The 22,664-nt window shown below is 40.6% G+C and overlaps 3 protein-coding genes across 6 annotated transcripts in view; 2 read left to right on the forward strand and 1 right to left on the reverse strand.

Annotated features, from left to right (window-relative positions):
* Positions 1-5,848, forward strand: part of itpkb (inositol-trisphosphate 3-kinase B) — a 41,368-nt gene extending 35,520 nt beyond the window's left edge. For both annotated transcript variants that reach the window (XM_076873761.1, XM_004542030.4), the window contains 3 exons: positions 1,899-2,000; positions 2,558-2,629; positions 3,196-5,848. In XM_076873761.1, the coding sequence (XP_076729876.1) occupies positions 1,899-2,000; positions 2,558-2,629; positions 3,196-3,399 (378 nt within the window). In that variant the 3' untranslated portion in view covers positions 3,400-5,848. The remainder of the gene's footprint in view (positions 1-1,898; positions 2,001-2,557; positions 2,630-3,195) is intronic.
* A 1,242-nt stretch (positions 5,849-7,090) lies between these two features.
* The window catches only part of coq8aa (coenzyme Q8A, genome duplicate a), a 36,190-nt gene continuing 20,616 nt past the window's right edge, over positions 7,091-22,664 (forward strand). Inside the window, exons 1-8 of one of the 3 annotated variants that reach the window (XM_004542027.4) lie at positions 7,091-7,256; positions 10,587-10,686; positions 12,557-12,636; positions 12,722-12,969; positions 13,052-13,244; positions 13,361-13,427; positions 17,300-17,374; positions 19,185-19,313. In XM_004542027.4, the coding sequence (XP_004542084.1) occupies positions 7,215-7,256; positions 10,587-10,686; positions 12,557-12,636; positions 12,722-12,969; positions 13,052-13,244; positions 13,361-13,427; positions 17,300-17,374; positions 19,185-19,313 (934 nt within the window). In that variant the 5' untranslated portion in view covers positions 7,091-7,214. Of the gene's footprint in view, positions 7,257-7,280; positions 7,641-9,828; positions 10,469-10,586; positions 10,687-12,556; positions 12,637-12,721; positions 12,970-13,051; positions 13,245-13,360; positions 13,428-17,299; positions 17,375-19,184; positions 19,314-22,664 lie in introns of those variants that run through there. The other 2 variants (XM_004542029.6, XM_004542028.6) reach the window with 2 other exon arrangements.
* The window catches only part of stum (stum, mechanosensory transduction mediator homolog), a 57,210-nt gene continuing 43,763 nt past the window's right edge, over positions 9,218-22,664 (reverse strand). Inside the window, exon 3 of the mRNA XM_076873764.1 lies at positions 9,218-9,835. Coding sequence (XP_076729879.1) covers positions 9,816-9,835 — 20 coding nt within the window. The 3' untranslated portion in view covers positions 9,218-9,815. The remainder of the gene's footprint in view (positions 9,836-22,664) is intronic.

Below are 22,664 nucleotides of genomic sequence, written 5' to 3' on the forward strand. Positions count from 1 at the left end.
AAGACTGTGTGTGGGTGTGCGTGGGTGTGCGGGTGAGACTGGGGGGGGGGGCTTCCTTCCCTCTTTTCTTCCAGTTCTCTGTGTGTTTCTATTTTAGGATCTTGTGTGCGTCTGTCTCCCAGGGTCATGATCTAACTTCCTGTTTGACCAGAAACTTCCTCTCAAGTATATGTTTGTGCATGAATGCCTTTGTTGCACATACGGCCTGTCTGTGACAGCTTTATAGGCCTCAGCATCTGGAAGTGACATTGTATGAGCTCAAACACACACACACACGCGCACACACACACACACTCACACAAATCTTTGTCTCATTGAGGGATGTGGCTATATAAGGACATTCACAGCCTCCCGGTGGTCTGTTGCCATGACTCTAAGGGTTATCCCCCAGAAACAGAAATGTGTGTGTGTGTGTGTGTGTGTGTGTGTGTGTGTGTGTGTGTGTGTGTGTGTGTGTGTGTGTGTGTGTGTGTGTGCGCTAGAAGTACTGCATCTGACTGCGCTTCACTGCCTCTCTTTGCAAATGGGAATGTGTCTGTGTCAACTTGTCTCTATTAAATATGTGAAAATGGGATAATTAGGTATAATGTACGTGTGTGTGTGTGTGTGTGTGTGTGTGTGTGTGTGTGTGTGTGTGTGTGTGTGTGTGTGTCTGTGCGCGTGTGTGTGTGTTTTCTGTACCCAGACTTGAACAGTAAAGGGAAAAGAAGTTTTGTCTCTAAATAGTATCTTGTTGCCTGGCAGCAAGCAAAATAAGAAAAAGCTAATTTATTCCTAACTTAACAAACTGGTTGATCTTCTTCTACATACTTTACTACTACAAAAACTGAACAAAAATGTTTGACGTGTGCATTTCTCCTTTGCGGCTCTCAGTTCATGTGCAGAATTCTTAAACTGGCAGTCAGAACTGCAGCTTGTATGTGACTACATAAAGGTAAAGGGTGTAATAGCTGACACAATTATTTAATCGGTCGACCAACAGAAAATTAGCGCGTGGCAGTTTTTTAGATGTCTTTTTTTTTTTTAGCTTGCAACAAACCACATCGCCACCTTCCACTCCCCCCAATGCTGCTGCCCCCAGAAAAGACTATTTTTAAATAGAAGCTTGTGTTTTAGCCTATGACTTTCAAAACTTTCAAAAACCCGCAAATGGCAGTTAAAAAGCAACTTAAATGGAAAGAGCACAAATTATCTAAGTAGTTGGTTTACCCATCAGGTTTCATATGCAGTGACATAAAAGTACATACTGAAAGTGAAGCTTACCCTCAGAAATATTCACACACAAAATGCTGACTTTAAGTAACTGGATTACATTTAATTTTCCATCGGTACAGTGTAAAATTTTATGTTTAATGTAATCTGTTCAAATTCATTTTACTTAATTGGTATACATTGAATTTACACTTTGATTTTATATATTTTTGTTACTTTTTGTTACCTGTAATAGTAACTGGATGACTGTTACAGGTCATTTGTCACATGTTCATGAGAGTGTATGGATTTAGAATTAACTGAAACATTATTTGTTGCTGTATTGTTTGTCAAACAACTCCAGAAATTACGCTAAGAGGGTTTTTCTCCAAAGACTCAAAGACCTTTTGCTACTTTAAGGTTAAGCCTCTATAAATATCCCACTGCTTCCTTTCCTCCGCAAATTGTTTGCTCTGCTTTTCTTGTCCATCCTTTCTTCCGTCCCCCCCTTTCATCCCTTTCTTTCATCTCCTGTGCGCCTTTCTTCCCTTCAGTACGTCTAGTTCAGTATTGGATAGAAAAGTCATCTTAAACAGTTTATCTTGTATTTTCCCCAAAGGTTTTTTGTCATATGCTATTGATGCTAATAAAACTAATGTCAAACTTTCTCATTAAGCCAGTTTTCATGCTAACCCTCTCCTCTGCAGAAGGAGGACGGGACGGTGAACAGAGATTTTAAGAAGACAAAGACGAGAGAACAAGTTACGGCGGCCTTTCACGACTTTGTAAAAGGAAACAAGGATATACTGGTGAGTGTGTTTGTCTGGTTTACTGAATGTGCGTCAGTGGCCTTGAATACTGTTTAATTACCACATGGGTAATACTCACACACTCACGCATCACTGCAGAGGGCATAACATTGACTTACATTCATTTCCTGGAATCTTACCAAAACCATAACCACAATGTAAACCTAACCTTAAACCAAGCAGTAAAACACATAACCAGCCCGAGCATTTTTTAATTCAAGACTAGAGGTTACATAGAAATGTGTGCACAATACCCACAACAGCTTACTAAACAATTAAAAGCAGGTATTAGACTGTACATCGCTCCATATTCTGCACTTCTTCCCACTTTGTTTCGATATATAACTGAATCAGAATAGCTGAAGCGATATCGAAGTGTATTTTGTATTGCACTTTTTTTCGTTTCTTTCCTAAATGTACTTCTGTATATTGTTTACATCATTGAAATAAACTGAACACATACAAACACAGCTCAGATCTGCCAGATAAAAAATACTAACGGTTTGTTGGAACGTGCCATTAAAGCTTGTTTTTTTTTTTGTTGTTCTGTTTTTCAGAATATCTATCTGTCCCGGCTGCAGGAAATAAGAGCCACTCTGGAGATCTCCCCATTCTTCAAAACTCATGAGGTAAGGGCACACTAGTTAGTTTATTTGTATACATTTTTTCATATACAAATATGTGAGTTCTGAGTGCATATACATTTATTTATGGTGTTTTCTATTGCCTGCACCGTGTATTTGTTTATTCTGTAAGGAATTTTATGATCAAAAAGCAAGAAATTCTGAACAAAATGTACTAACATGTACTAACTAACATAATAAAGCTGTAAACAGGCTGGGTTTGTCACACTCAATTTGTGTAAATGTCCAAGTTCAGACATGTTCAGATGTCACGTAGCTCATACTTTCAGATTGGCTATACTCCAGTCCTGTATTTGATTTTACGTTCAATCTTAGCTTGAATTGAATTATTAAGGAAACATGACTGCTCACTCTCTCACACACACACACCCAAATTCAAATATAAATACTAGCTGACATGAAGGACACTGATGTCACAAAACAGGAAGTGAGATTTCTAAAAGACGTAAACAAACACGTAGGGTGTTAATAAAAGAAGAAACTTGTTTACATTTATTTATTTCCTGTATTCTCATCTCATTCATCTCTGTGCCTCTCTGTGTGTTTGCCAGGTCATCGGCAGTTCCTTGTTGTTCGTTCATGACCGTAACGGACGGGCCAAAGTCTGGATGATTGACTTTGGGAAAACCACACCTCTCCCCGAGGGGAAGGAACTGACCCACCGAGCTTCCTGGGTGGAGGGGAACAGAGAAGACGGCTACCTTTTTGGACTCGATAGTTTGCTGGATATCATTTCATCCATGGTGAACTTATAAAGCTTAGGAGATTTCCTTTAATCAAGACGGGACACACAACCACTTCAACTCATTCGTCAGTCCTCGGGGGAACACTTCTGGGGACCTCCTCAAGAACTCTTTCACAGACACTTGTTCTCATGTTGGAAACACAATTATTAAAAAACCAAAACATGGCCGAATCCATACATAACCTTCAGAACGTCAAAAGTTTAGTCTTCTATTTTGTTGTCTTCGCCTTCTTAAGAGGTCTTAATAGTGCATTTGACAGAAAAAGCACAAGTGGAACTCATGACATTAACAACGTCTCAGTTCCTCATAAACCAGAAAACACGGTATCATTAACGTTCTTTGTTGCACCTGAGGTTTTCTGCTAAACGTTACTATGTAAAAGATTGAATTTTATATTTACAAAGGCCCCTAAAACATTTTTTAACTAAATTAATTCTCAGTTTTTAAAGAATTATGGATCTATCTATCAATTTAATTTTTTTAGAGGTGATTTTCCATATCTCTGTGCTCTGAACGAATTCCCCTTAAAGGGCGGCATTAGTTACATGCTACTTTCTCTTCCAGTACTTCCAGACTGGACAAGAGCACAGAGAAAATTCTTATGCCCTAAATCTTTCTGGCTTTGTTCCTTTAAATTGTGGTTATTGCTACAAGAATTTATATAAATATATGATAAAGAGGGTTATCCTTTTGTGTGAGGAATGTGAGGAATTTAAAAATGTCTGACATTGACGCCCCCTGGTGAAGGTTTTAATTTTTTTTCCCCAGTTATTTGAAAGATGCTGTAATCACATAATAACTGTAGTGGCTTTAAAAATGTCCACATTTCACCTTTAAAGCCTTGATTTGGCTGTAGTTTAAGATAAATTGCTTTTCGTCTTAACACAGTTAAGGTCACTCTCACAGGATTTTCTTTTTACACGTTTGACCACAACTTCATCACATTGCCATTCCTTTGAAAATATTCCCTTCATTACACTTTCAAGTAGTAGGAATTACATAGTTAAGAGTGTTTTTACTCATCAGATCACAGTTTTAAAATGTGTGGAAAGAATAGTAGTACTTTTATCTGCTTCACTCTTCAGAATTACCCGTTACACACGAAGCCTTAGAGAGGATTTAGATCATGTAGGCTGCTCGCATAAGTTTCAGTGGCAGCCTTGCCAGTTATTGCTGGATTATCCACAATAATCCGGCAATAACAGGCAATCAGGTGGAGCTAAACAATTCATCTCACAGCAGAAAGTAATGCGACGGAGGATATTGTTTCATATGTAACATAACTTTAGTTCATTTGACTTCAGTGGCCAAACACTTATCAGCCTTCTCACTCTGTACAGTAAGATTTATTTTGTTTGATGTAGTTTTAACTTTTTTCCATTTTTTTTTTTATTGTAACATTATTTTAGTTGACTCCTGTTGAACACTTAACAGCCATGAACAATCTTATTTAAGCTATATAGTGCCTTAATATTACAAATCCAAGTCAGACGAGTGAAAATCTGTTCTTTTTAAGCGTTGTTTGCTCTTAGTCTTAAATGTGGGCTTCTGTGCTTTAGCCTCTCACGAGTGCATGTTTATTATCCCTTTGAAAGGTTTGTTCTTAAGTTGTAGCTTGTTCTGTTTCTATTTAAATCTTTGTTTTAAATCAATGGATACCATGACATTTTGAAATTTATGACTGTTTTTGGGTTTTGTCCTCAAGCTTGTGTTGCATTATGAGTAAAACTCAAACTGTAGGGCAGACTGCTGACATTGTTGACAACCTATATTTGAACTTGAAAAAGGTTTATAGTATCTGACTAAGTGAGCCATGTCCTCCTGAGGGGGAATACCGTCATACCAGATGAGGACGAAAGAGAAAAATGTCTTATAATGTAACACATTCATGATGAAAAGTAATACTTAAACAGTTTCTGTAATGTACCATGAATTTAAAATGCCATGGTTTTCGGTTAAAGTTTGCAGTGAAAGTAGATGAGGAAAGAGACTACAATCCTAATGCAGTGCCTTCTTAAAGAAATAGTTGGGCATGTGGGGAAATGTTGTTATGTAGTTGAGGAAGAGATGGACACCACTCTCTGTTTGTGTGCTAAATGTGAAAATGTCTACCAGCAGTTGGCTAGTGTAGCTTAGCAAAAAAACTAGAAATAGGGGAAAATGTTCCTTGGTTAAACAATCAAGATTAAGATAAAACTTGTGTGTTTGTCAGTTTTAGATGTTGCCGTTTTTGCACAGGGATGAGACGAGCTGTTCTTTTTCCTTTTGCTAAGCTAAGCTAACTAGCTGCCAAAAGGGCCAGCAACTATTCCTTTAAGACCATCTAAACTATTGCTTTTGCTCCCCTTTGTGCACCTACAGTCATTTGTAAGTAGGCATCCTATTGTTCTGGCTTTGCCGGCTTCTGTATTTATTTGGGTTGTTCCTTTGAAAAATGAATTTTTTGGTGAAAGAACAATGTGTTCATGTGTGATTTCTATTAATCTTTGTAAGCCTATCTATCTATCTATCTATCTATCTATCTATCTATCTATCTATCGTGACTGATTGGGGTGAGGGGAGGGAGACAGGTCAAAAGACACTTTCTCTATCTGCCTATCTATGGCATGGGTTGGTATGTAAGCTGACAGCACAAGGATAGTTTTTCCTGTGGCCCATCCTCAGGAAGCCAACAGCGACCTCAAGCTGCAGCTTCTCTTTGACCACATTAATTGTTGTGTTTGCATGAGGGTAATTTGCCATTCAAATCACACCTGTCCACAACAGCAGCCACGTCTGGAGTTGGTGGGAAAGAAAGGCAATGATTCATGGGACCTTCTGAACAGAGATGTTGATGAGGTTGATGTGGGGTTCCCCCCCTTCCACTTTTATTAAGGTTAGGGGTGAAAAAGACAAGCCTCTGTGAGTCTTCTTTTTTCAATTCTTTCAAAACTGCTGGGACATCAAATTCTTTCCTTGCATTTGTTGTGTATCTGTGTCATAAAATCTGGCTTGAGTTTCACAGCAAGCTTATTTCCCATATTCCGCACTGGAATGCAAGGTGGAATATTTAATTTGTCTACATCCTGGTCTCATATATCATATGTTCACTATAGAGGACAAGTGAATTTATTGAGTCTAGAAAGTGATTACAACTTATAAAACCTTTAGTCACACGAGCTGTGTAGCTCTGCGGTGCCCTCTGCTGTCCCAATATCGAAACTGCAGGGGAAACAATAACATCCCTGTAATTGAAAAAGAAACGTGCGTGTACATGTTTTTGTTTGGGTTTGTGTCGTTATTGTTGTTTTGAGTAAAGACTGCTTCGAAGTTATTTTCTTCTGCTAGACATTTCAATGTAATGGTCCAATCAGAACATTTTTTATTTAATTAAACATGGCCGCTCCAGTAAGGTACCGTCCTCTTACCAACAGTAGAGGGAAGCACAGGCCCATTTCACCATCGAGGGCTGTATTTTTGTTTATATAGCTGACACCTTTGTGGAATTAGTCTTTTATCCACGCCGCCACCCCGCCTTGTAAAAGTTAAACTTGTTATCAGTAAACTCAGCTACAAATCAGGCGGTGGTCACATCTAACCGTCACTTTGTTTTTCTCCGTGATAAACCAATCAGCACGCGCCTTTAAACTCCGCCTCCCGTCAAACAACCGTTGCTTGTGTTGTCAACAGACGGCGGAGGACCAATAGGAGTAGAGAGCGGGACGGAGCGAGGGAGGAGAAAAACCAGAGTCTTGTAAAGCTGAAGTTATGTCAATTTAGCTTCAGTACATAGCTTTTGATAATAAAGCAGGAGGACCCCCGAAAAATAAACATGGTGGTTGTACATGTCCCGCCCCTCCAGCCCCCCAAAGTCTAGAAGGACTCTGGTACGTCCTTCTTGTATGTGGTAAATTTCGACTTAGTGTGTGCGTTCCTCATTATTGCTGCACGACACACGAGCGGGTTACGTCATCGCACCGTTCTTGGTGTTGAGAAGTTGGTAAATATGGTTTGACCTCATGGTGGAGAGAGAGGGAGACAAACTGGATTAAACGCTACCAGCAGTAGCAGCAGCAGCAGGAGGAGGAGGGCGGCTAGTAAATAACCTTTAGCTCCTGCTGTTAGCACACCGTTTCCCAAGATAAAGAGTATCCTCGGGAAAGTGCTGCTGCAGCTCAAATAAACATCGGCTGCTTTGACTCTCCATAGGCGGGCCACTTTATCTGATAAGACTTGGGGAAACCAGCAAAGAGCCCACACGACAGCTGCTGGTGAGTACCTATCGTGCATTAGCTGCTAATTATTATGTACGCAGTCAAGTATATTTTTGGTTGGCCTCGTCCGCTTCTCGTCGCTTCAGCCTCAAACCAGCTGAACGTGAAAAATCCTGCGCAGCGGCGTGCTGACGTGCCTGCCATGACCATGGCTGCCCCGTACTTGTACAAACTTTGTCAAGCTGCAGACCGAGCGCTAATTTATTCGGGACATTTGGAAATCTGCGCAGGCTATTCGCAGCAGCCGTAATGCTAGTTTTAACTCCTTAACGTGGCACGAGTTTGTTGTTATGAAGTCTCGTGCACGGTCGCCTACGAGGAAGTGAGTTAGGAGGAGTTTTAAAAGGACAACTGTCGTTGTGCCCTTGCATTGAAAGAAGAGAGGCCGTAGTGTCTCGTTACGCTGTTAAAACGTGTGTTAAAGCTTAATTCCAAATTTATACATTTTTGGAAGAGCGTGCACCTAGTGACTAGCATATGTTTATTTCAGGTACTGCGGGAAAAATAAAATTTCGCTTATTTGGCATAAACGGAAGTCAATTGTTGACACTCGTGTACGTGTTTTAGTTTCGGTTAACCTTTAACTGAAACTATTGTTAATAGTTTCCTGTAGTAATTGTACAACTTTCATATCTGCACAACATTTTAGAGCAATCATTTCAAGAATCAAACACTCTAAAACATATAACACATCTATTACTATGGACGATTATAATTTTTGAGAAGTTTCTTTTTTTTCCTTTTTTTTAATGTCAGTCCCAGTACCCATCATCACCTCGATGTTATATTATTGTTAAAAGTTTTAGTTGTTATATATTATAATGTGTTTCATGGTCTCTTGTGATACAACTAATAGCATTAATTTGGCCAAAAATCTAATAAAATAGAGAAGCATGCTTTCCCATTTTACCATGTCAGATTATGTACACATAAAAGTGAGGTAGGTCAATCTAAGCCTCTATGAAGTGCTAACAGATAAAAGTGTAACAGCTGGCTGTGATTGCATTATTTTTAATGCAGGAACTGCCTTTGATTGTGCAGTTTATTAAAATGGGAGAGACTCTTCTTTTCCAGGAGTCTCGCAGGACGACGTGAGTTTATTCACGTTTCCCTCATAAACGGTGGTGACGCCACTGCAAAGTTAACGGGAAACATTTCCCACTCTTGGCTCAGGAACGCTTGTCAAGGGCAAGTGATGGTAGACTGTCAGGAAGCCATGAGGTGGACTGAGCAGGATTCAGACGCTGACTAACACTGCTTGGGCTATTTCCATAACGGTGAGACAACAGCTTGAGCAGCAGACAACAGCTGCGGCTTAGGTGTGCATATTTGCCACACAGTCAGTACGCTATTACCAAAATCATACCTTTTGGTTTCCCTCCTCTGGAGATGAGGGCTCGGGGCCCACACACACAGGCCACACACCGACTCTGGCAAATGGGAAGTTGCTCAGCCGATTACATTTGGCAATAAAATTACATCTTAGTCACAGCCAGAGAAAAATCAACGGCACTGTAATGAATGTGGACCAGGGCACATTCTAAGCCAGAAAAAACCCCTGAAGTGTTTCTGAATCTTGATTTTATAACCGTGGAATCTAAGTACAGTAGGAGATTTGTCTTTTACAGATTTAGGTCTAAATAAACAAGTAAGGGATCTTGGAAGAGGCACATTGTGGGAAGTTAAGTTTAAGATGGCACAGCTTTGTAATTGGAAAGAGTGTTGTATTTCAATAAAATCAAAGACTGAAATTACCTTAAAAACGAGATGAATTAGCTGTACCCTTTATAGCTATTTTAACTTTCAAACTTAATCTTTAAATTTAATCTTAAACACTGTGAAGGAAAATGAGCATTCAGATTTCTCAAACATGATTATTCCAGTGCAAATATTACTGATCTAAAAAAAAAAAAAAGAATAAATCCTATCACGTCTTTCCACAAACTCTTCATTTCTTCCCCTTCCTCTTGGTTCCTTGTGTCACAAAGTATCCACCATCTGAAAACAGAGCAGCCCTGAAGGAGGATGGATGACCCACTTCTGACTCAGGCGATGTATGTGCACTGCTTCACATACACGCTTATTGATATGTTGCGTAGATTCCTTCAGCCACAGCCCCAGCAGCTTTCTCCACAGGCCCAAATCCTCGCCAAGCTGTTTTGGAGCCTGTTGTCACGCCCACAAAGCAGCACCTGTAACATTGTAACAAAAACAGGCAGCAAGCTGTAAGAGGCAGGAATGCAGCGGTGGCTCTGCTGTTTAGATAAGCCTGAAACAAACCCAAGTTTTATTCGTGTCTTAACTCAATCTTGAGATTTGCTTTCAAGCGTTGCCATCACAATAGCAACAGCTTTAACAGTCTGTAAAGATAACCAGGTTGTTTCCTGAAAGGAAGATGCGACATTTTTAGATTCATAGAAAACCAGCCTCGTCGTCCCGTCGCTCGGCATAAAATATGACGGTGGGCCTCGAGCATGAACTCAACACGTGCTCCCACACTCACTCGTGCACAAAAATAGCTGAAAGATTTATCCCTTGCTCTCCTCCTGTTTTGTTTCCAGTGACATTTTCAGATGCAGCCCTGGACCACATGCACGCATACTCACAGCTTACAAGCATTCGCCTTCCCTTCTTGTGCCTCCGTGTGCCCAAACAGGGATCGGAGGTCATGGGTATTTTTAGACAGAGTATTAAAGTCCTCTCAAGATGTGACAGCTGTGTATGTTTGTGAGTGTTTCTGTTGGCAGTGACTCGACAACGGGTTTTATTTCTTTCCATTTGCCTTCTTTGTTTCTATGGTCTTTTTTTTTATCTTCCCTGAAGAGGTAAACTGACACATTAAAATCTCTGACTGCTTTGTGTCGGAGCTTCCAGGGGAATCAAAGGATGACATTCACCCCACATTTTTCTCTGTTTTGTTGTCTTTCTGTCTTCTGTTTGTAGTCCATCATGGCAGGTGATATGATGTTGCTAATGCGAGGCCTGGCTAAGCTGAGCCAGGCAGTCGTAGAGACTCAGACCAACACCCTCCGCAGTGGGACAGGTATGTTTCTGAACAATATTCCCTGTGCTTTTATCTTTCTGTTTCTTTGGTAGTCATGTTCCCACTTTACTAAACCAGACATTTCCGTGTGGGACTTGCAGCGACCCCAAAACTGACTTTCATTCAAATGATATGAGGCACAGCCCAGTTAAATCCCCTCCCCTCTGGGAGGAAAACCAATTCATTTGCTTTGTATTGACTGTGTTTTGTGTGAAGGTGACTCCTTCTCGAGTCTGCTGATAGGATAAGGAGCCCAGAGCTCAGCGTTTATCAGGAGCTAAAGGAAGAAAAGAAAATGGTTTGAGGAGGCAAAAGTAGACACAGATGTTGGACAGCAGCAGGGTTCAGAATGAGAACACAGAAATCCTGACATCCCTGTAGCAAGCATTTTGTCACTGATAAATGAAATGTTCAAATTGTGTCAGTTTTATAGCCAAAACGTGTTGACAGGAAGTTCATTTGTACTGTAGTGTAAAAAGTCACAAAGTTATAAGTAAATGTTTGTAAGTGCTTGAACTGACTTCTATCTACAACTTGATAACAAATAGCGAGTGTTCTTTAACGTGGCATGTCTAATTTTCAGGCAGCTAAAGAACTTTTGTTAGTGTTTCAGTACTTGTTTGGTTTGGAGCCCAACTTGTAATGTAATGTTAAGACATTCATTGGGAGTGACCAGGATGGACATAATTAGAAATGAGCACATCAGGGGCAGCTCAAAATGAGAGGTTTATACACAAAGTTAAAAAGGCAAGGCTTGGACATGTGCAGATGATGTTCAAGGGTGTTTAATATGGAGCTGCCAGAAACAAGAAAGAAGAAAAAGCGTTTTTGGGGAAACGATAACATGACAGAAGAGCTGTGGAAGGGATAAGTGATAAGCTAATAGCAAACATGTGTCTACAGTATTATATATATGAGTCATGCAATGAAAACACACATTACCTGCATCTTTTTCTTGATCACAGCACTGACGAACCCTCTGTTCTTTTAAGTGTGTCCATTTCTGTCACTTCCTCAGCTGTTCTGTCACATTATTATGTCCCCGAACACTTCTGTTGTGTTTTGTGTGCTTGTTTTTGTTTTTCTATTTGCTGTTGCTTTTTTTTTTTTTTTTTTTTAAATTGCAGTGTTTTTAACCCTGTCAGGGTCATCGCATGATCCGTATGAAAACAGCACATGAAACATTAACAGATTTCCCTAATGCGTGTAGTTATTTACTACGTTTATGCTCCGCCCATCTCTGCTTAGACTAGTTGGTTGTTATTTGGCTGTTGAAGGACATTGCAGAGAGCCCCCTGGTGGGCAAACTGTGTAATGTCAACACTCATTACATGGTTGAAGGCTGTTTCTCCATTTCTTCTTTACTTTTATTTCAGTTTAGTAATATAAATGCCGCCACTGATAAATCAGCAAATAGCCAGTATCATACAATAAAATCAACCCACCGATAAATCGATTGGGCTGTAGTCTTCCCACCAGTGGATCTCAGATTGTGACACACTGGGGTGTGTCTGCATTAAGCTGTCCACTGAGGGCAAACAGAATCGTTTTTATGATTGACGACTTTGGAATAATTTTCTAAATAACAGCACAGTAGCCTTGCGTAAAAGGACATCCTAAAGCTGTTTTGTAACTGTTGCTCAAGTTTTAAAAGAAATGAAAGTTTTACAGTTAATAAAGAAAAAGGAGGAATTGGTCCAGGAAACTGGATGGCCACAGGAACGAAGGGCCTTCTGCAATATTCAGTTGACTAATTTTAACCAGAACACTAAGATGCATTGTCCATAATGAAGTTTATAAAATATTAACACAATAGTTGCTTTATTATTAGCAGAAAACAACTTGACGTTTCCTGTATTTGTATAACCAGCCCCAGGAATAGGCGCTGCTGTCCAAAGTGTCCAATCAGCTGCGGAGCAAGGCATCTCGGCAGCCATGGTAAAAATCCAGGTTTGTGCAGATAATACTGTGTATTTTAATAAATGTCATAACGGTACTTTGACTTTGTTTTAAATGTATGCATTTGTCTCTAAAGGAAATGTCCGGCCAGCAGCAAAGCTATTCCTCAGAGTCCGACTTCGACTTTCCTCCAGATGACAGCACATTCAACACTTCAGAGTTCAGGGATGAAGGTGCAGACTTCACAGTGGATCACTCAGGAAGCAGCGATGACGCAGCAACAGGGGCGAAGCATGCCAGTGGGAAACACTCAGTATTTGAAGGATACAAAGACCCCAGCAAACAGTTCAGTGGGAACACCAGATCCTACCACCAAGATGTGAGGTAAGAATGGTTGTGCCATAAACGAATCACTGCTGCCGGTTATGGGGGATTAAGGTAATTCTCTTTGCTTTCTCTGTGGCAGACATCTTAGTGGACGTCAGCTCTACAACCACAGAATGAACAAACATGTGTGGAGGCAGCTTTACTTTCAGCATCCTGTCAGTCAGTTCAGGAGCTACCATCAGGACCCATCCACGATGGGGGGATTGACGGCCGAAGACATCGAGAAAGCTCGTGAGAGCAAGGGGACTGATGGAAAACCACATAAACAGATGGTAATTCCTCTTTCTCATTTCCTGTTCCTTGAACACAAAGCTACTCGTTTAAACGCTTAATTTCTGCTATTGGTTTCAAATTTTAATGGAAAGTCACATTGCGTTGTCTTCTTCAGCTGAGTGAGAGAGCCAGAGAGAGGAAAGTGCCCGTGACCCGGATCAGCAGATTGGCCAACTTTGGAGGTACAGCATTACACTGCGTCTGAGTCATGGATGATTCAGTGGATGTTAATATTTGACTGTATCTGTAGTCGTGCAAGTCTGCATATACATCAGCAGCAAAGTAAAGCTTTGTGTGGCTAGACCTCAGCTTTTAATGGTCCAGATGACATTTATTGGATCCTACATTCAAACTAATATTTGAAAACAGAGTGTGTTCTTTCTGATTACACAGGAGTCAAAGTGAGTCTCTATTAATTGAAAGATCTAGTTGTGTTGGTGAAATGATGTCTAATTGTTGAGCTTTTTTTGTGCTTAATAATATATAAAAACTGAGTTGGTAAAATTCTAGTCACCTAATCTTGTAATCTTTTAACCTCCCACTTACCTTTTTAGGTGAGGTCACTGGTGTTAAGACAGTACTAATAAATTCACGTGACTACATAAGGCCATTTCTAAATGGCAGCGAATACAAAAACAAAGCCCTTAAAGGAACCGAAGGAAACAAGACATTGAGAAATGTGTGTAACATGCTTGTCAGACGTTGGAGCCGCACTCAAAACAAAAACCTCTAGAAATGAGGTCAAGCTTCCTCAGCCTTTTCTTTAACTAATCTGCTCCTGTTGAGATAAAAACATGCCCTGTTAGGCAGCTACAAGCTGGCACAGCGAGACACCGGCAGCCTGAAAGGGAGTTCTGCAATCGTGCAGCCATAAAAGGAATGAAATGTGTTTGACTTTGTAGTGCACACGGCTGTTGTTAATCTACTATTTCACCACGTTCACAGTTTTCCATTTATTGTCTGTGACACATTTAATGAATAAATTAATGCAGTTCAGTTATGTACATTAAAGAAAAAATCTAAAATTGATTTTTAAAATTTAACATTCTCTGTCTGGTTTACAATATACTCACTTGCCACTTTTTTATGCTCACCAGTATGAGGTTGGACCTGTTTTTATTTTTTAGAACTGTTTTAATTATTTGCGGCATAGATGCAACAAGGTGATGGAGATATTTATTAGACATTCTGGTTAGAATTAGACGATCTAATCGCACAGTTTCTCCAGATTTGCACGTCCATGATGCGAATGATCCCGCTCCACCCCATTCCAAAAGTGGGTTGTGGTATTTAATGATGCATGGAAGCACAGATCCAAGAATGGATCCGTGTTTTCATGTTGTTTACGCTAAATTCTGACCCTACCATCAGAGTGCTGCAGCAGAAATCAAGACTCATCAGACCAAACAACGTTTTTCCAGTCTTCTTCTGGTCAATTTTTGGTGAGCCCACGTAAATTGCAACTCAGTTTTCTGTTTGTAGCTGCAAGACTGGCACCTGGTGTGATCTAAGACTGTTGTAGCGTAGCTGCTTTAAGATTCAGTGTGGTTTGCGTTCGAAGATGCTTTTCTGCATACCTTGGTGGCAGCAAGTGCTTTTTTGAGTTATTGTTGCCTTCCTGTCAGCTCAAAGCGGTCTGGCTCTTCTCTGACCTCTGACATCAACAAGGCATTTTCAGCCAGAGAACTACAGCTCTCTGCATACTTTCTTTTTTTTTCTCACCATTTCCTGTAAACTCTAGAGATGGTTGTGTGGGGAAAACCCCAGTTTTAACTCACCATTCTTCCCGATTCTGATACTCAGTTTGAGCTTAAGCAGGTCATCTTGATTGCTGTCGTTGACTTTATTGACTGATTAGACATTTGTGTTAGTAATCAATTGAGCGCGTCTAATAAAGTGGCTGGTGAGTTAACCATTAGCCAAAGGTTCAATGTGTATCTTCCAGAAAATGACTGAAGTCATCAGCCTGCTACTTGTTGACTTACCTTACAACACTAGAGGCTAGCTGCCTGACGTTGGATGACTTTCTTGCTAACCTTGTTGCTAGCAACATTTGTGTTTTATTTTGTTTCTTTGTTTTTGTGTTGTTTTTTATTGTGGAGTTTGTGTTGCAGTGTGAGTTTACCCTTTTTGTTGACGTTGGTGATTAGGGGATGCAATTTCTAAGCTAACATTAGCTAATGTTGCTAGTGTTGAACATTGAGAGCAGAGGCAAGGTCCTGAAAAAAGACCTCAGCAGCAAGCATAAACACTTCAGAGGCAACAGAGAGCGCTGTGGGAGATCAGCTTTTATATGTTGGATTACATTCTGTTCACACATTAATAGTACGAGACATTTAATACATAAAAAAATACTTCACATTATTCAGTCAGTAACTTTAAACATATCAAGTGTCTCTTCTAATCCTCCAAATTGTGCCACGACAGGATGTTTTTTCAGTGCTAATCTTACTCAAAGCTCTAATGCTCACACAAGCACAGCAAAGAGCTCGCAGCTAGCCTCAGAAGTAGTTTAAGAGAACTGATCGGCAGCTTTTGTGTTAGGAACTTCTCCTCAGACAGATGATGGATCTGTCAGGAGGAGGCACAGAGTCAAACCGGAGCCAGAAATGTGAACGAGAATATAAAGTGGACAGAAGTGAAACATGAACAGCCTCACATAAGTCAGCATGGAACGTCGACATTGCAGAATTTAGCCACAGCTCATTCCAAACAAGTTGGAATTGCAGAGAGCCGCGACAGGTAGAGAGCTGAGATGATTCAGCATGTTGACAGCGGTAACATTTAGAAGGTGTTGAAAAGAGGAGGCGATGCATGAGCCTGGCCTCGACCCCGTCCTTCACTCCCCTACAACATTTGGCAACAAAGTCGGACAAGGCAAAAAGCACCAAACCGATTCATTGCGTGGCATCGGCCTCCTCTCGCCGTTGCCTTTCAAGTCACCGCTTCCAAAGGTTTTGCCGACAGTGCAGTTTGGTTCTGAATACCAAATAAACTGACGAGAATAAGCACCGCAGTCATTTTTGCAAACACGTTGCTTTTCTTGAGATCGAATGATGGACAGACACTTGTGCGTGGTCTGGAAAACAAAATATGTCACTCAGAGATGCTGCTGGAAATGCTGATCTCTCTTTGGCTTGACAGTTGCACATGCTGACATCATACAGTTATATAGGTACAGTCACGTAACCGGCTGCCTCATATTCAGTGTTTAAATCTGTGCATTGCAAATCCTCTCTAAACCAGGAAACAAAACACAGGCACATGACATTACTGTGAAAGGAAAAGTTACACGTTAAGTTACACTCATACACGCACACACACGAAGCAATGATGAATAAGTGCTCAGTTGACTTGTATACATGACACTGAAGCACACCGCGTCCCCATTTGTCCGTCCACCGCTGCATCTCTGCTTCAGAGAGGCCGCTGACTAACTGATTATGTAACGTTGAGTTATGTAAGTTAGAAGCAAGCTCAGAGGAACTTCACAAACAACCGCCCACTTGCGCAAACTCTTTCTTTTAATCCTCTAATTTCTAACATGATTGAGTTTTCCAAAAGCTTTCAGTTTTTTTTGACATTATTTCCATGTTTTGGATGCAACTGTTACTACTGCAGCCATTGCCAAATACTGACACGATCAAAGGCTTTGTTTGCTTTCTATTTTTGTCATATTTTCTGTTGCATATGTTTTATTTTGATAGGAGTGATAGCAGTTGCAACAGATGGCCTCGTTTAGTCAGGTTATTTACACTCATGACAGAGCAGAGGTGAGGGTCCCGTTAAAGCCGCAGCCTGTCCATACTCTGATTTACTAAAAGGATTTTTTTTTTATACATACGCTGCATGATTTGTGTTTTACTGTCAGTGTAGATGTGAGCTTTGTTTTGTTCTTTTCATCAATTAAAAAAAAAAACAGCAGAACATCATCAGATGACGCATTCAGTGCTTTAAAATGTGTTGTATTTGTGTGTTAATGATGAAAACGCATTGGTCTTTGTTGTTGTAATACATTGGTATGTGTTTTGGTTTTTCTGTGTGTTTGCACCAGGTCTGGCTGTAGGTTTGGGTATTGGAGCTCTAGCAGAATTCGCCAAGAAGAGCATCAGACAAAACGGCGCAGAAGGTAACACTCAGAAATGCGTACACGCACACACACGCCTAAGTGGCTCGAGCAGTGAGCGGGATTTACACGTTACAGCTAAGAAATGGATGAAAACCTCACCGTTTGCTTTTAAAACACTGGCATATTTATTCATTTTTTACATGACACTTGTTCTTAACAGTAGTATACACAGAAAAAAATCTTAGTAATGTTGTGGTGAGGACTCCTCACGGTGCGTTTGTTTTTGGTTTATGGTAACAACATGCAGAGATTTTGCAGCAGCATTCCTATGAATTGCCCTCAGCACCAATCCCTCTTGCATGTTATTACATGTTGCACACTTCAATTAGGCCATCTCCCTTACAGCCTGCCCCCTAAACAGATGTCCCTGCTCTGCTTCGTCAACCTGCTAATCCTGAAACACAGGCTAAGCTGAAACAGAGCGTACAGGCGTAAATCTGTGGCATTTATGCATCTGTTTGTTGCTATTTATTTTTGTGTGCGCTTTAATCCCAGGCACACACTGAACGTGTGTGTGTGTGTGTGTGTGTGTGTGTGTGTGTGTGTGTGTGTGTGTGTGTGTGTGTGTGTGTGTGTGTGTGTGTGTGTGTGTGTGTGTGTGTGTGTGTGTGTGTGTGTGTGTGTAATCTTCATTAAAGCCTCTGAAGGCAGCTTCAGATGTACCAGAGCGTACTACCTGATGACCTACTGACACACGTACACAGTCACACCCCTCACACATTGGTACAGTCAGATCCACAGCGCTGCGTCCCATTTACCACAGAAGTCGGATACTGGAGCTGCGAGTAACATCACTCCCAAGATATGCATGTTCTAGCAGTAAAGCTGGAAAAGCAAGATAGGCATTCATGCTAAGGATGACTATCTTAATAAGGCTAGTCACATGCATCACTAGCAGGACTGCTCAACTCTTCTTTTTTAGTTTTTTGTTTTTACGCACTGCCAGTGTTCTGCATATAGCTTATATAGTAAGTCACAAATACACAACAGTAGTCCTGCACATTGCAAATACGGGGTAGGCTTAAATGTAAGGACTCTCTAAAAATTGTCCATAATTCCTAAATGTTGCACGAAATATTTCTCTTAAATCCTTGAATTAAAACGTTTGTCCTTCAGTCAAATCCTTGTTGCCTTATTTTAAAGTAATTGTGTTGCTGCATAGAAGAAAAACAGTAAATGTGACACAAGAGCTTGTGAACCTGACTGTGCACACAAGACCACAGACCAGTCTTGACAAAACTTTGCAGAAACATTGCCTACTTCATATAAATGTGAGTGCCCACATCTGTATGGCGTATACAAATCCCACAATCATATATATTTGTAGAATTGACAGTTTAATTGGGCACGACGACCTTACGACTACTATCACGGTGGCCACTTTTGTTGATGTTTAGTTTCTGCACGGCCTACATTTGTTACACTGTGTATTTTAATGGTCAGTGCAAATTTTTTAATCTTTCTGGAGCAGATTATCAATCAAGTTATCAAAATAAGCCTCAATAAAAATGTTCAAAGGCTAAAAAAAAATAGCAGAGGAGATCAGACAACTATGTGGGGATAAGTTTCAATTCAAAATATGTGTCACATGACCAAACAAGCACTTCAGGTGCAAAATCTGTCTGTATGGAAAAAAGCAAATACATACAAATACTTAATGAAATCTGTGAAACGTTTTATGTAATCACAATTAAGAAAAGTAAGTATGATTTTTACAGTTATTGTTTATTGGCCTGCTGATTGGATAAAACACTTAACATGCATAACAAAATGCACTACATGCAAATGTAATACTTCTTTTTGTCTTCAGGTGAAAACAGGAAAGCAGTTCTGGACTCGAGCCCTTTCCTGTCCGAGGCCAACGCTGAGCGCATTGTCAGAACTCTGTGCAAAGTCAGAGGAGCTGCATTAAAGTTGGGACAGATGCTCAGCATTCAAGGTGAGAGACGGACATAGTCGCATTGAAATTTAGATTTTTTTTAAAGTTTTCTGCTGGTGAATAAAAAGCATTCCTTGCCCTGGATTATGTGAAGGGAAACACTCTCTATAAAATCACAGTTTTCAGGCTGATTATTGTGGTGCAGGTTAGCTTGACCGTGTGCTGTAGTAGCTGAGAACTTGTAAACTGACTAAGAGTTGGGACAGAGGACTTTTTGGTGAGCTTGTTTGTTTTTGTTTAGTTTTTTTTGCCGTCTTTATACTGCGGCTCTGTGTTGGCTCTAACCTGCATTTAGGGGCCCGTTCTTCGTACCTCGCTAAGTAAGTTAGCCGGATTTGACTGTTGACGATTTCGCGTGATCCTGGATCGTTCGGTTCTTCGAAGCCCATCCGGGACTTGCTGTCATAGCAACAGAGCCGTAAGCGTAAACCTGCTCGGGAGCAGGTTTACTTTATGTAAACAGGATTAGATCGCGGCCACTCAGGTATTTCCGCTTCATGTATACGAAAGCAACAGCGATATTTTACCACTGTTGTACCATAAATAAATAACATCAATGTAACTAAAGATAATGCAGCACTTGATCCTTTTATTGATGTCACACAGATACATACAGGTCATTTCCTAAAAAAGGGAAATGTACTATTAACATTCTATTACATGTATGTGATTATTACAGATGTAATTCATATTTCAGAGTAGTAATTGCAATTTACTTCGTGTAATCAAGATGGGAGACCACGGCTATAAAAGCGAAGGTGGATTTGGGAAGCCTGTTGCAGCCATGTCCTGTCCGTATACGCGAGCCACCCATTGCGGAAGGTGCAAGATTGATAAGGAGAGTCCTCAGAATTCAGCGTATATTGCGGGACAGACAGGATCCTTTAGCTCAGCGCGACAGTGTGCTCATAGAGAGATATCGATTTTCCCGTGAGGGTATTATTCACTTAACCAACTTGTTGACGAGGGGGTGCAGGACCACCACCTGTCTTTTTTTGCGCTGCCCCTTTTCTTGGTTGCTGTTATAAACAAACAAACAGATTATTTCAGGGTCTCTGTCCAAGAGACGAAAAGCAATATAAGTGATCAATATTACCATTCTGTAGAATATTCTTATATTTCACTTTTACTTGTTCCCATGTTCTAGTGGGTCCTGTTGTGGCTCTAATGTGAAAGGGGATATAATATAACATAATGTAATATAATATAATGTAATATAATATTGGATAATATAGTGTGATATGATAAATCTACCCTACCACCTACTGGTGTTGGCCAGAGGGGCCGATGGCGCGATATGGCAGCCTGGCTTCTGTCCCAGGGCAGCTGTGACAGCTACCAGTGTGTGAATGTGAGAGTGACTGAATAGTGGCATTGTAAAACGCTTTGGGTGCCTTGAAGAGCGCTATATAGATCCACTCCATTATTATTGTTATTATTAAATTACTTACGAGTTTAATTTGTCAGCAACTTTCTGCCAGCCCTCTCTCCTTGCTTTTGCAGCCTTTGCAGTGTTCCCTTGCGTTTTAATTAGACTCTGAAACTCCTAAAATCCCTCACTCAAGAGTTCTTGCTCTGCTGCCGAAGAATACCGAGCGCGCTCCTTCGACATTTTCGCCGACCAATCAAAGGGTTGCCGATCAATGTTTCTACTATCGATGCGTAGCCCCTGTTGGGCCACCCAGTGATCTCACATTACTTCATCCAGCTATACTAATCGTCAACAACAGGTGTGTTCGGGGAACCGGAATAGCGAGCTCAGAGTTAGCGCGATGATTTGATCTTGGATGTGTCATTTGATCTTGGATGTAGTAAGCGACGTACGAAGAACGGGCCCCAGGTCAGTGCTTGTACACAAACAGATAATCCGAGAGCGAGGCCAGCGGCAGTAAACAACACAACCAGTGAGTTAATGAAGCCGTGTCAGGTAACAGCAGTAAACCCGTCATCACAGCTTTGTTTAGCTCTGTTGCTACCTCTGCCCAACCTTGATTTGGTGACCTTTTCCTTTGGTATTCGTGCCATCTTTGCCTGAACAGTGCAGTGCAGTAAATATAATAAGCCATGAAGACGGTAGCAGGAGAGAGGAAGGCAGCGGCTTCAAAAAAGACCAGGTCAGTCCACTGTGCTGAGACCTGTTGAGCAGTGTTACCATGTCTCTCAAGTGGTGACAAACTGCAGTTTCGAAGTGTGGCTGGGTCAGGGGTTAATGTAATATTCTGTGGGTGGACACAGACAATCTCTCTGCTCTTTTCACAGAAAATGTAAAAAGCTGAAATGGAAATGATGATGATAATAATAATAATAATAATAATAATAATAATAATAATAATAACTTCTTCTTCACATAAATACTACATTTAGCAGAAATACTATATTAAGCACAAATCCTATAAAAGCAGAAATAGTATATTAAGCACAAATCTTATAAAATAGCAGAAATAGTATGATTTAGCACAATAGTAATAAGTTAAACAGAAAAATTGGAAAAGCAAAATGGACAGCTGAAAATATGCTGAACATGCTGAGGGTCCCTCAAATATACTTGTTAAATGACAAAAATCTGCAAAAAAATTTATTACAGCCACACAATCACAAATATGTACACATGAGGAAACACACATGCACAGAGAGACCCACACACAAGATCCAATTCAGTCAACCAGTCTAAATATATTGAATTTAAATCTTAGAATGAGATCATCCCATTAAAAGCCTTTCTCTCTCTCTCTCTCTCTCTCTCTCTCTCTCTCTCTCTGTCACACAGACACACACACACACACACACACACACACACACACACACACACACACACACACACACACACAGGGAGAGAGAAGTAAGTTTCTAGGTCATCCTGGGAGCTGGTGAATTTGAATCCACCAATCAGAGAGGCTGTGCACTTTTCCCCACCAAAACAGGTGCATCTGTTTACACACACAGCAGCACAGAGAGGCACAGGATTTTTGCAGTCTATTTCTCATAGTGACGACTCCCCTCAAACAAATGACCGTAATTTCCTAACCGTAGGGGCTAGAACGGTCATTCTTACACCGTTTTGTTCAGAAGAGATGGGGGAATCTTCAAGTGTTGACAATTTAATATTAAAATATGAATTTTTAGAGATATATGACATGGATAACTTGTTGACTTAGAAGCCACGAATTCCCCAATATGCAAATTTGAATGCCTGAGACCACATATGTGATTGGCTGGCTGGGAAGCCGTGCAGGCCCTGATTTGTGGGTTTGAATTCCTCAGCCCTCAGATATGATTGGCTGGCTTAGAAGCCACGAAGGCCCCAATATGCAAATTTGAATGCCTCAGGACACTTATTTGATTGGCTGGGAA

The sequence above is a fragment of the Maylandia zebra genome, linkage group LG15 (assembly GCF_041146795.1).
Source record: "Maylandia zebra isolate NMK-2024a linkage group LG15, Mzebra_GT3a, whole genome shotgun sequence".
In the NCBI taxonomy this organism is placed as follows: Eukaryota; Metazoa; Chordata; class Actinopteri; order Cichliformes; family Cichlidae; genus Maylandia; species Maylandia zebra.